A 14,023-nucleotide genomic window follows, 5' to 3' on the forward strand; every position below is an offset into this window, starting at 1 on the left:
TAGCTGCTCCCGTGTGATGCTATAAGGTTCCATGCACCCAACTGCTCTCGTCCCAGTCTCTGACTCCTAAAGGAGTTACCCTCCAATGCCAGAAATGAAAGAGACTCTCAGAATGCTCAGGAAATCTTTCCGCATAAGCATTACACCGACTTCCAACTTCTGCAAACACAGAAATTCCTGGCTCCACTCTCGGAGTCATTCCACGTGGCTCCTGGTGAACCCACGTGGCTCCTGGTGAACCTCAAGAGCCCGGCACTCACCACTCGCCGTCACCAAATTTGGAGATGCAGTACACTCCATTGTGTGGGGTGAAGGCGCCCTCGACCGGCGGCTGGGCGGCGATCTCAGCACGCATGGTCTCCATCAGGGTCTCAAGCTGGGCACCTGCAAGAAATGATGAGCAGATTAGCATTCCAAAGGGGGAAATGACCACATAGCGCCCCCTACAGGCCGTGGACCTCTTGACCTCAGCCCAGTGTGGAAAGGGGACCTTCCCATTTGGGTCGACATTTGTGCCTGGAGACTGTGGGCCAGGGGTGGGGGGCTGGGATTACATGATGCCAACACGAGAGAGAATTCAATGTGCGGCATGTAATTGGGACACCATGTGTAATACACTTACGGGACCCACAAGCAAGCAGGCCGGGGGGGAGGGAAGGAGAGAGAGAAAGAGAGAAAGACAGAGAGAGAAACACAACACTACTCAAGTCTGGACACGCTACCAGGCAACAACCCGACTAAAGAGATCAACCCCCTCACCCTCCCCGACATGATGGTTTGACTGGCAGCGGCGTGGAGGGCAGGGGGGGGAAAAAAAAAAAAAAAAAACTTGCCGTTTTGTCATTTTTCAAACTGATGAATGAATCTAAAGACGGCAGAGTCAGTTTGGCATGTAATCATGCTGTAATTTCTGAAGGCGAAGCATAACAGCCCAACACCCCCCCGGCCCTACCCCCCTGATCGTAACACTTTTTTGCTGTTTTTCCCACAGTAAGGGGGCGGGGGGTGGGGGGAGGGGGGGGTTGTCCATTGGCTGCTTGCAAGGTGACGAGATTGATCGCTTTTCAGGGAGATGGAGATTCAGATGGGACACCGCCCGCTGAATTTTACGGATTCTTATGCCGCTTATGACCTGGTCCCACACGTCCTGCAGTTTGCTACCAGGCTGCCTTCGGATCTGCCCTCTAATGAAGTGTCATTAAGGGCCACAAAGATGTCACATTAAGACATTTAACTCTGTTGGGATAAAGAGGGCAGTCCACTTATTGTCAACACAGGGGGCGCCGTTCAGTGTCTGAGCCAACAAGGCTAACAACCACACCCTACCCCGAACCACCGCATTAAAACTCAGTGTTTCTTTTTGTACAGAAGAGGGGATAAAATATGTAAAAAGTCAAGGACTAAACCCCATTCGCTAACATGCTACTGTCAAGACAGTATTCCCGTTTATACGGGAAAGATGTATTTATCCCTGACAGATATGCACGAAAACAATTACAGCTGATATAATAATGAAAGACACTCTGCTGGGTAAAAAAAATCACCATGACCTTAGTCTGTAGCATGCTAATGTTAGCGGCCGACTGAAGTAAGGTGTAAGGAGCCTGGGGACAGGACAGGACGCAGGCGGGTCTGTATGGTCACTCGGGAAGTCGCCGCATGTCACACTCCTCCCTTCCAAATCTGTGAAACCAGCATACCAGCTCGGCTTATAAAAAAATAAAAAACCCATAACCCTAATTAGCATCGAGCTGGGGCCAAACAAAATACTGCGAGGAAGAGCCCACAGGGAATTCTGGGGGGAAAAAGTAGGACGGTGGCTGAGCGCCGAGCGGCAGAGATTAAACGCGTTACCCAGATGGCTGCGGGGGGGAGCTGAAGGTGAAGCCTACCCCCCCCCCCCCCCTTCTTTTTAACAGGCCCCCCACCACCCGGGGTTGGGGGCTATGGGCCCCGGGGCCCCCGAAGCTGCTTCCTGCACTAGGTCTCGCAAAAGCAGCACATCGGGGAAAACCAGTGAAACTGTCTGATCAGAGGCATGGCAATAAGGCGTCTTGGATGCGATCACTCGGATATTAAAGTCATTAAATCCGTAGGATTCTGTGACCGCATAAAACTGAATTCTAGCAGTTTAACAGAAGCCATGTTGGCTCTTGATGACAGAGCAGCTTTAGAATTAGCCAACAGCATCGCAAACATCACACTGATTCGTGCTGTTAAACCTGCTCCTGTTATTATAGCCAAAATACGCCACAGGAGTGGCCATCCTCTAACTGCCGCTCTTGTTACAGCATTCTGTCCTTTGCACACCAAAGCCATTTTCATTTTTTTCCCTTTTAAAGTCGCAAAACATGAAGTTATGAGCTCATGTTTAAGTACAACAGTTTCTGCCCTTGAGTGGCTGCTGAATTTGAAAAAATTCCAGCACTGATAGCTAGTAGTTTAGACGCAAGACAAAATTCTTAGTATCAGTAATAAACTGACCAAGCAAGCAATACAATACAGTAAAAGTCTGATAAAATTATGCAAAAAGACTATATGATAAAATTTATTTTTCATTTAACCTTTATTTTTCCAAGCAAGTCGCTAAGAAAAATGTATTTCCATCGACGGCCTGGCAAAAGGCAAAAATGAATCTTTTGACGACAAATAGACAATACATTAAAACATAACGGTAAAAATCATAAGAATACAAAAATGCCCGTCAACAAATAAGCCTTTAGATAGATATTTTGTAAATGTGTTGATATGAAAATTTAACATCAGCCCACGAAAGGTCAAAGGTCAAGCATATCGTTGCTCTAGATGCATGCGAGCACACGGGATAAACCGGGAAAAGAAAACGCCATTAATGCGTTTGCACGCAATATGCAGGCACATGCTGATAAAACAGAGGCTCCATAACTTAGGTGGAATAACAACCTAACACTGATTGGTTGAACCCACTTCCTGCTAGCTATTTTATTGGTCCCCTTGAGGTTAAACCAGACAGCGATTGGCTCTGCAATTCCACCCATTGTGACCTTCACAAGAGTTCTGTCTCATAGTAATAAGCCTTGCATTCATATTACCAATTTGTCCGTCGAAGAAAGAGATTCCTGCATGCGCCTCGCTCTCAACTCGTAAAAATTGTTTTCAGCCTTTGATGGCCCTAATTACATGAGTCACATGTACTGTTATTTGTCCCCGACAAGCAGACAGGGAACCAAAAAGGATTGGCCTTGCATTCTAATCAACCCGCTGACAGCGCTAATCATCTCATCCTCAAACTGCTATCCTGCAGGGCAACGTGAAGACCAGAGCCTTTGATTATCTCCATTAAGGACAGTGCTGAGACATCACTAATCGCACGTGAGGCATTATTAATTGCACGTGAGCACATGTGGCTCAGAGAAATGAAGATCAAACGAAGAATGAAGACGCGGGGCTGAAAACCGGTGCACAGAACAAGGTGAAATATCGCTCGCAGCGTTCCCAAAAGAGTGAAGCACGTGACCTTTCCAAAAGGATGCTGATTGGCAGAACCTGCGAATGTTTTCGTCAGGTTTGCATTTCAATATGCAGGGAAGTCTGGGCTGGAAACTGACTCCATTATAAAGGAATAAATACATTCAGCACAATTATGCATTCACAGACCGTTCAGCACCACTTCAGGCAAGTCTCGGCGAAAATGGGCTTCCCTGGGTAACTCAGATACTGTAATGGTTTAGTACAGACCCTAACATAATCCATTCATGGGGGGGGGGTCAATGTATACAGACTATAAATGAACCCATGACAGTAACGCTGGAAGATGGTAAAATGTCTGCTGTAATAATTCCCTCTCTTACCTAGAACACTATTGTTAAATGAAGGTAAAATGACTGCTGTAATAATTCTCTCTCTTACCTAGAACACTATTGTTAAATGAAGGTAAAATGTCTGCTGTAATAATTCTCTCTCTTACCTAGAACACTATTGTTAAATGAAGGTAAAACGTCAAATATCACTGCAATGACTGAGAAGTGACATTTACCTGTAAAGGGTTTTACACACAAACATATATATTCCCAGATAGCCCTTGTTGCCAGAAAATTTGCTTTCACAATGTAAACCTAGGTGTTGGATAGGGACATTTCACTGAGCTCTGCAGCATGTTTTAATCCTGATTAACAGATGAACCTCTGAAATATGATTACAGATCTGAAGGTGGAGCAAAGGCAGCGATTTCCAGACATCAGCCAATCAGGAAGCAGCCCAGAGGCTCCACGCGGCTGACAAGCTGTCGCCCGCTAAACCCGCGAGGATAACCTCCGGGAAAGTAGCTGATCCAGCACATTGCGGCCGAAATTATGGCCTGAAATTATTGTCCCGCCGTATGTCTTGCTACGCCGTCCCCCAACAATTAGACCCAAGGGCCTAGGACTGCAAATAAGAAGAAAAAAAAAACGTTCTGTCTGTTCTTATCACAATGCGTGCCAGGTTAACGTTTCACTAAAAAATGCCCAAAAGCAGAAGGTGACCAGTACCACCAAGTCCTTGGACTTGGCAGAAATGTGATATTCTTGATGTTGTATCACACATCATTCAATGAGCAAACTAGTCACCAGAACCAAGGCAGCTTTCCATCGTAAATAAACTCACTACAAACACCAAACAAGACATCTGTAACTGCAGATTCCACTAAACTGAAGTCTGCTAACGATACGACCTCATAGCTCGATTCACCACATCAAGGCTAACCTTTACAGCACCTACTCATTAAACAAAACCTGGCTTGCATATATAAATGTCTCCTGAGAGCCAGCAGAGCAGAAATTTCTAAATGGGCCTCTTTGTGACGCTGAGAGAGAGTGGCCCGTAGCATTAGACCCGGTTTATTCAACTCTGAAAGGTTGTCTCCGTGTGGTAAGGCTCCTTTCCCAGCTCGCCAGTCAACCGAGTCGAGTATTATCTGGCCATTTATGATGCCCTTTAAGGCCGACCGCATGACCATTTCCACGCCTTGACCTGTCAGCGGCAGCTCAGATATCCCAAATCATGGAATCACCACCCAAAAACGACCAGTTAGGCACTTAACCTTTAGGGCAGCTGGCCGCTTTGCTCACCTTAGGAGTGCGGACTCTGTTAGCAATCTCGATGTCAGAAACCTCCGCAGGCAGAGCAGACAAAGCATACATATGAAGGCATTAAAGATTAATTAGAACAATATTAATTAGTGATAATTTTTAAGCTGGTTGTGTGTCATCGGAAGGCTAAGTGGTCTCAGCTTACCATTTTATAGGTCAGTACACGCCTGCTACACGACCACTGCTGCTCAACTCAACCAAGGGTGTCTCATCTCCATGTGGAGGTCTCCACGGCAATAAACGACAAGCATCAGCAAATCTCAGATTTTTAATTGGCTTACACTGGGCTTCCAGATTGAAGAAAAAAAAAAAAAAACACTCAGCAACAGCAATGGTTCCCCAGGTCCAAGAAACAGCTGCCCCAGCAAATCTGCAGCAGGTCATGAGAAAAGTCAACCGTTATTGGGGAGCGCCCTCGCTTCAACCCACGGGCTTTTCCGTTAACAGGTAAAAAGCAAGGGGTCAATGGAGGCAGAATTGTGCCAGATCACAGACTAACCCTGCAGTGAAGAACATACACACCCCTCCCCCCGCTCTTCACGCCCTTCCGTACGCCGCGGCGTTAAGCTACAGCATTGAGTCATCGGGGCGGCTAGCTTGTAGCAGTACCAAAAAGAGGGTCGTTAACAACTAATTAGCGGACGTCAGCAGTCAGTTGCGAGACTCTTCCGGTTACTGAACAGCTCTCCGAGGATGTGGAACACCGACCTGGAGCAGTGTAACGAGGGAACACAAGGGGGCGCTGTATCAGCGTAAGCACCCATATTGCTAACGGGCTCCGAAACGTCAACGGCGACCAGCCAATAGCGGATACGACGGGGGAGCCCTGAGTCCGTTCTTGTGCAGTTATTGCGAACCAGTCAAGCGCAAAACTCGCCCGGACAAACGATTAATCGTTTAATGCATTAGCATCACCGCTAAACCGGAGGGTGTTGTGAGCTCACACAACATTAGCGCTCAGGTTAGTATTTTCCCGGATGGCCGCCTCGGTGCTCTGGCAGAAAAGCCCTCCCAGTATTAGCATGTAACACCTCCGCCACACCTGCCATTAAAACCGCGGGAGATTCTAAGCCTTTATTACCCAGAATGCTCCATCAGAGCCGCAGGCTGACCCCCGACACCAGGGGAGGCCTAAGCTCGAGGAGCCCGGCTGTTGGCGGCAAAACGCAATGGAAAATCTATTTTAAAAATAGCCTGGTTTTAAAACGCTACAACACAGATGACCCGAGCCATTGACTATTTTTTTGCATAAACGCCAGGGCTCAGAGGAGTCCACGAGAGGCAGCCAAAAGCGACCGCCAGTAAATTGAATGCGGGCGGTAAATCACGATGGGCAGGCCGCTGAACGACCAAAAGAGGTTGATAAATCACCCCAACCCTGCCCCAGCCCATTCCCTTCCAAAGTTTTACCCCTGCCTATATATGACACATGGGCTTTCCATCTAGCAGAGCCAGCTAAACACCAATACAGCCCCAAGCACTCCTTTCTAAGCTAAACCAACTGACCCAAACCGGATATTTCATTCGCAGTAATATAATCTGATTAAAATCTTGGTGAGCATGAATAACAGTCCAGTCTTTCTCCTGTGAACCGGGACATACAGTTTATTTCTACCGATAACTCAGAAGTATTATACATAAAACGTTATATGAAGATAGATTCTGACAATGTGATATAGAGTAACAATAAAATAAACGTCCTTATAGGAGTGTTCACAAACTGAAGGGGCGACATGTAAAAAGGAAGTTTTCTAAGTAAATAAAGAAAAATTGTGGTTGAAAATGTCTGGATAGGAGCTCTGCCCGGCTCACCGGATCACTTTGGTGTTGGTACAGATGTAGGCCCGACCAGAAGGAGGGGGTAACACCCGCACATCTGTAAAGCGGATTTAACGAGACCCTTCTTACTCAAAGTAGCTATCCCAAAGGGTGTAGCTAGAACTTCTGGGCCCGCTGAAAAAAAAACCCAAATCTGCCTTGGAATCCCCGCCTCTATTGTGCCCACATTCAGACCACTCAGGACAATCTAAGGAGGCTTCGCCGCAGAAGCTTCTGGAACTGTGACCTCGGAAGCCCTCCGAGATTTCAAGTATAGGCCACCTGACGTTTAGAGAGGATCGACCACACCGTGACATGCAGTGACTAGCTCCCCTATTCATGTACCATAAGGTGTTTTTGTCGCAAACGTACCCCCCTATATATAGGAAAAGCGACAGGAAAGACCAAGGGATGACTGCTTTTAATGAGGACTTCTCAAAGGTTAGGGCCAACTCCTTATTCCCCTACCTTTTGGAAAGAACAAAGCACTTGAGCAGAAGATTGAAGATGATTAGGGGATATATTAAGTCTGATTCTGAGGAGACGTGAAAAGGGCAATTTTATTATTAAAAGCCAATTTAGGCAGGAAAAGGCTCATGGCTGTGAAGTTTCGTGACTCTCACTTATCCGAGAGACGGGAGGCAGGCCTGCAATGTGGGGTCACTGGTACTGATCTCCCCGTTCATACCTGCACTGTGAAGCCTTTACAACCATGTTTGTGAAAAAAGTTGGGATGCTGTGTAAAATGCAAACAAAAGCAGAATGCAATGACATACAAATCATATAAACCCATATTTAATTGAAAATAGAACAAAGACAACATACTACTGCTGAAACAGACATTTTATTGCTTTATGACAAATATATAGTCAATTTGAATTTGACGCCAGCAACCCATTTTAAAAAAGTTGAGACTGGGGGATGTTTACCACTGTGTTGCATCACCTCTTTTGACAACACTCTGTAAACGTTTGGGAACTGAGGAGACCAGTTGCTGGAGTTATGAAAGCAAAATGTTGTCCCATTCTTACCTGATATAGGATTTCAACTGCTCAACAGTTCGGGGTCTCCTTTGTTGCATTTTTCGTTTCATGATGCACCAAATGTTTTCAATGGGTGACAGGTCTGGACTGCAGGCAGGCCAATCTAGCACTCAGACTCTAACTACAGAGCCATGCTGCTGTAATGCCCGCAGAATGCAGTTTGGCATCGCCTTGCTGAAATATTCAAGGCCTTCTCTGAAAAAGACGTTGTCTGAATGGCAGCATCTGTTGCTCCAAAACTTGTATATATATATCATTCATTATTAATGGTGCCTTCCCAGATCTGCAGGCTGCCCAGGCCATGGGCACTAATGCCCCCCCCACACCATCACGGACGCTGGCTTTTTAACTGTCCGCTGATAACACGCTGGACGGTCCCTCTCCTCTTTAGCCCGGAGGATGCGGCATCCATGATTCCCAAAAAGACTTTTTGATTCATCAGACAACAGGACAGTTTTCCATTTTGCCTCAGTCCATCATGAATGAGCTCAGGCCCACAGAAGTCAGCGGTGTCTCTACATCAAGTTTAGATCTGGTTTCTTCATTGCATGGTAGAGTTTCATCCTGCATTTGTGGAAGCAGCAAATAACTGTTCACAGACAATGGGTTCTGGAAGTGTTCCTGAGCCCATGCAGTGATGAACCAAGATACTGGTTTTCGGCCTTGACGCTTGTATTCAGAGATTTCTTTTAGGAATAATATTATGTACCATAGATGATAGACTCCCAAATTCTTTGCAATATTACGTTAAGGGACATTATTCTTAAATTGTTGCACTATTTGCCATGTAGTCTTTGTCACAGAGTGGTGAACCTCTCCCCATCTTCACTGCACAGAGGTGCTGAACCTCTCCCCATCTTCACTGCACAGAGGTGCTGAACCTCTCCCCATCTTCACTGCACAGAGGTGCTGAACCTCTCCCCATCTTCACTGCACAGAGGTGCTGAACCTCTCCCCATCTTCACTGCACAGAGACTCTGCCAATTAACCTAATTAGTTGTGAGATATTCAACCAGGTGTTTTGTTTTAGCATTACACAACTTTGTCTCTGTCCCAACGTTTTTGAAACATGGCATTCAAATTGCACACAAGTTTCTTATAAAACATAACATTAGTCAGATTCAACATTTGATATGTTGCCTTTGTTCTATTTTCAATTAAATATGGGTTTAAATGACTTGCAAATCATTGCATTCTGTTTTTATTTACATTTTACACAGCACTCCAACTTTTTTGGAAACGGGGTAGTAAAATCAGGGGAGCAGAGCGATCCTTGTCTGGCTCCCCCCCCATCCAGGATTAAATTATTCTAATGAGATGAGAGAAACTCATGGAGAATACTTCTGTTCTGGGGTGGGGGAGCCAGCCAAATTTAACTTTTAGATTTAGGCATAGGTAGTGTGTTCTATTGTTAACATTCACATTAACAGGCAGAGGTGCCATCATTAAAAAAAGAGAGAGAGAATCGATTTTGGCAATATTGGAGGGCTTCAGATCTCTAAAGAGCAGGGAGTTCACCCTTTCATTCAGAGGCACGTGCAGATGCCAGCAGATTAAGTCCCAGTTAATCGAATCTAGAGTCAAATGGATCTCTTTGCAGTAAATACGCCGCCCCCCCCCACATGTACAGAATGACCTGTAATGAATCCACCCCCACAGACCTTACACAGCCTTACAACATGCATGCTGAACCACGCCTCCTACAGGCAAACATGACTGCAGCAAAAAATTATACGTCCACATGTGGTTGTGGTGTGGTTGGGGGGGGGGGGGGGGGGGGGTTGACCCGTTTCACAGCGTAAAACAGCATGGTTAGAGGACACGACTGCGTTTGATCTCCATAAATAAATTCAGATCACAGCTCTGGAACGAACCAACTCAGCAACCATGGTGAGCGCAGCGGGGGGAGATGGGACTGTGTTCACGTGGGGGGGGTGACGTTTTACTGGGCCGTGAAAATAAGCCCCAAAATAACATTGCGAGTTGAATACAAGTGACATAAATCCAGGTATTGAATGCTGTGGGACCACCGTGGCAAAAAATACAAATAAACAAAGACTTAAGCTATTCCTTAATCTGACTTTTTCAGAAAATATGAGGCAAAACACAGGCAAAAGTCACCATAATGGGAGAGGAACTATTTCCGCTTTAATGGGAGTCGCCGCGATCGTTCTTCCGATAAACCTCATTATTCTTGACATTTGCATCAAATTCACATTAAATGTTTATACAGACGCTAATAAACAGAGTCAGAATGGTAGTTTTATTGCACAGTTGCTCAGATCACCAGCGTGTTTAATGCTGCCGTCTCGCTCATCATTTTCACGCTGATTTTCTCATACAGGCCTGGAGGGAAGTTACTGTACGAATGTGCAAAAGCCCCCCCCCCCCCCAAAAAGAAAAAAAAAACCAGCGACGTGGACAGTGCTGCTCCTGAATAACAATCTGAGCAATAATACGAAACCTAAGTTAAGGCGATAAGGGGATTGTGTTTATTGTCGTGGTTGAGAGAAGCAGTGGCAATTGGCAGACAACGCACTTAGCTAGATGATGTCATCACACGTGCCTGTACAGGAGACTGGGGGGGGGGGGGGGGGGGGTGTACATAAATAAAAACCAAACTGGCTAACCTGCTTTTTCCTTTTGAGATGCAATTCCTGGTGATTTCTGTCCCATTAACACGTACACACTACCCCCCCGCACTCGATTCTGCTCACAACACGTCTTACTCAGGCAGCCCAGTTGTAGGACCTCACAGGAGACGGGGCCGACAAATCAGCATTACCAAGCGGACCCCCATGCTGATGGCGTGACCGAGGGCCACATGGACCCCCCCGAACCAGGACAGCACTCTGCAGCCACAGAGGGACCCTCCAGATACCTGGCGAAACGCCACGAATCGGTCACATTCAGTTCCCAAAAATACTAATGATCGGCTGAATGACCGGTCCTCCATTTTTGATCGGGTGCCCAACGGAATCCTGGAAGTGGCACATCACCCCATAGAGGAGAAACTGAGAAGAATCCCCCAAATCCCTGAAGACTGCCATTTTACGCATAGGGGGGTGGGGTCCTTCTCAAGTGAACCCTGTTTCATTTCAGGTGAAAAAGTCTGTCCTTTTTTGAGGGTAACAGCTTAGAGCAGGAAATAGAGATTTATTAAGAAAATGGGTTAGGCCAGTGTTTCCCAACCCAGTCCACGTTTTTGCTTCCTCTCAGCTCCCAGCGCACCTGTACCAGGTATTCGGTGTTCCCGATTGGCTGGGAGCTGGGACGGAGCAAAAACGTGGACTGTCTGGGGTTTCCCAAGGACTGGGTTGAGAAACACTGGGTTAGGCCACCAGAAATTACTTTTTGGCTCTATTCTGATGTATCCCCCTGAGATCAATAAAGTTTCTCCAATTTCCATTCATCTCGCACTGCAAAAACAAAATGTTACTACATTTTTGGCAGCAACTGCACCTTCCAGGAGTTCTGAATTAAGCCTGTTGGAAATGCAGAGGCTCATGTTTGCCTAAATTTTTGAAAAGCCATTACATCACCACAGAATCAAACTTGTGCTGCTTGTAGATAACACTGTATTTACTAGCGCTCTTCTTCAGCATTTATCATGGCACGGGATACATCCTTACCAGTCTCCACGTCCTGGGTGTAGAAGTGAAAGCTGTCCGTGATCTCTGTGACATACACTGGCTTGTAGCTGGGCACACGCTCCTTCTCCTCGATCGGCGGCACGCTCTCCTCTGCGGTCTTCTCCTCGTAATTGGCCCAGATCTGTCACATGACCACAGCAGAGGGGCACCATCAGGGGAGCTCAGGATGAGTCACCCTCCACGAGAATTAAAAGTAATCAGTCTACATGGGAAGGCCGGGTGATTTATCAGGCAGGTGTTAATGACTGACATGCGCATGCAGAGAACAGGGGGATAAAGACCTTTCTGACCCACACAAAAACATTAAAACTTTTACATCAGCGCTTGGCTTCAGGTCGTTGGCCAGCACAAACTAGCATTAGCAAGATGCTACCAGATCACAGAGCATTTCGGAAACATCTAGAAAGCTCAATGGACTTCTGCTACTAACGAAGCAGAGTATGGTTCACGAAACCATGATGTTCCATGAGGCTCACAGGCATTCTGACACTGACGAGTGCCCGGGTCCATGGCCTGATATCAAAATGAAAACAATGCAGCTTCACCGCCCCCAGCTAACACACACTGCTGTTTCCTACCCATGCTGACAGCCTGGGGCCCATTGCGTTCGAAGCGGGTCTTTCACTGGACTCCCCCCTAGAGTCCGTACAATGTTCACTTTCAGCAGTTTCATTTATTCTGCTCAAGCACCAGGCAATTATGTCCACAAAGAAAACTGTAAAAATGTAAACACATTTTATAATTGAAATTCAATTTTCCAAGCATAGGACACATTGAAAAGGTGGGTTGGCCAAGAATTATCTACAAAACCCATTCTGATTGGCCGGCTGGGCAGGGTAACTCTGGATTCTGCGGTGTTCCACTGCGGTAAAAGAACATGCAGTGAGGTGAAACGGCGTCTAAACAGTGCAAAGCCAGCAAGTCTCAGTGTAGGTTTGTGATGGACTGACATCCCACCTGGGGAGCCCCCGACCTGGGGAGCCCCCGACCTGGGGAGCCCCCGACCTGGGGAGCCCCCGACCTGGGGAGCCCTTTGCTTTTTGGGACAGGCCCCAGGCTCACCACAGCCCACAGGCAGGTAAGTGATTACAGAAGATGAATGGAATCTGACCACAGTCTCAAAGAATTGATAAAGGGCGGTGAATTCATGTACATTTTAATGGAAAAAAAAATAACTGAAAAATGTAATGAAAGTCAGTACTGGTGGCTGTGAGCTCCATCTTGGATTTAAGTGGGAACGACGAGGCCTTAAACAGACGTTCGGGAAGGACAAGCTGCGACGTGGTTAACGACAAACCACGCCAGTTCTACGTCAACATCGGTGAATCCATGCAGCCAGAAGATGCCCGATTATCATGTTGACACTAACGATGGCAGAGAAAGTCAATATCGAAGCCCCAGTCCATGTTGGCCAGTCACCACAAGCACCCGTGACTCCTGCCAGGCATCTACGGATAAGTACAATGAAAAAAGGACCCACAATGCACCTGGCGACGAGACCAAACCGCTACTATGGATGAGCAGTAACTAATTGAAAAAGGGACATGAAATTTGTACATATAAGTTTAGCATCTCATTTACATACTCTGATGCTTTTATTTAAAGATTCTGCAGACGATCCACAAACATTTTTTACAGTCGGGTTATTTTGGGGGGGGGGGGGGAGTTTAGGTTGGCACTTTGCTGACGGTGCCTATCTCCAGGTTTCTCCTGGGTCCCAGTGCCGCCTGGGTTCTGATGACCAGGTTCTGAGATGCGAAGCCCATTTGCACCTTTGCCCATTAAATTCTGATCTGCCCAGTTTCTGAAAGTGTGTTAATTAATGGGACAGAGGTGCTAATCCAGGAAGGAAGGAAGGAAGCAACACGAGGGCACAGCAAGTGGTCAACCCTTCATTTAAGCCCAAAGGAAATAATGTTTTTGCCGACTGGACCACCTGGGACCAGTAGAAATTGATATGCAGGCCAGTTATGTTTTGACCTTGGCTCTCTGACAGGATGCTTCATGGAAATTTGCGGGTTTGTCAGAGGGTGTGACCACCAGTCAGCGCTAAAGACACCACTGACATCCACCAATCCTCACCCAACCCCCCAGCTCAGCAAAGTGAGACTATTTCCATCGTCTGCATCGTGGCCAGAGTCGTGACCTTCCTCAGTATGACTGCAAGTGACTCCCCGGGGCCCCAATGTCACGGGCCGCACGGCGCCCCCTGTGGGCAAGGATGATGTCCAGCTCGCTCCTCGATGCTAATCAGACTTGACAGCGTGTCAATTCCAATAGAGGCCCAGAGAAACCGGACCAGCGTGGTGGGGGGGAATAAGGGGGAGGAGCCTTGTCTGTATGACAGCAGGATCAAGGCCCAAAAGACTGTTTGGAATCTAGTATATCAAAAACGACGGCT

The 14,023-nt window shown here is 46.8% G+C and overlaps 1 protein-coding gene across 1 annotated transcript in view; it reads right to left on the bottom strand.

The window, feature by feature from the left end:
* The window catches only part of snd1 (staphylococcal nuclease and tudor domain containing 1), a 137,265-nt gene that overhangs the window by 13,350 nt on the left and 109,892 nt on the right, over positions 1–14,023 (bottom strand). The window contains exons 18-19 of the mRNA XM_023791412.2: positions 11,602–11,743; positions 261–384 (exon numbers count right to left, since the gene is read on the bottom strand). Of these exons, the coding sequence (XP_023647180.2) occupies positions 261–384; positions 11,602–11,743 (266 nt within the window). The remainder of the gene's footprint in view (positions 1–260; positions 385–11,601; positions 11,744–14,023) is intronic.

This window comes from Paramormyrops kingsleyae, chromosome 1 (genome assembly GCF_048594095.1).
Source record: "Paramormyrops kingsleyae isolate MSU_618 chromosome 1, PKINGS_0.4, whole genome shotgun sequence".
NCBI classification, from domain to species: domain Eukaryota; kingdom Metazoa; phylum Chordata; class Actinopteri; order Osteoglossiformes; family Mormyridae; genus Paramormyrops; species Paramormyrops kingsleyae.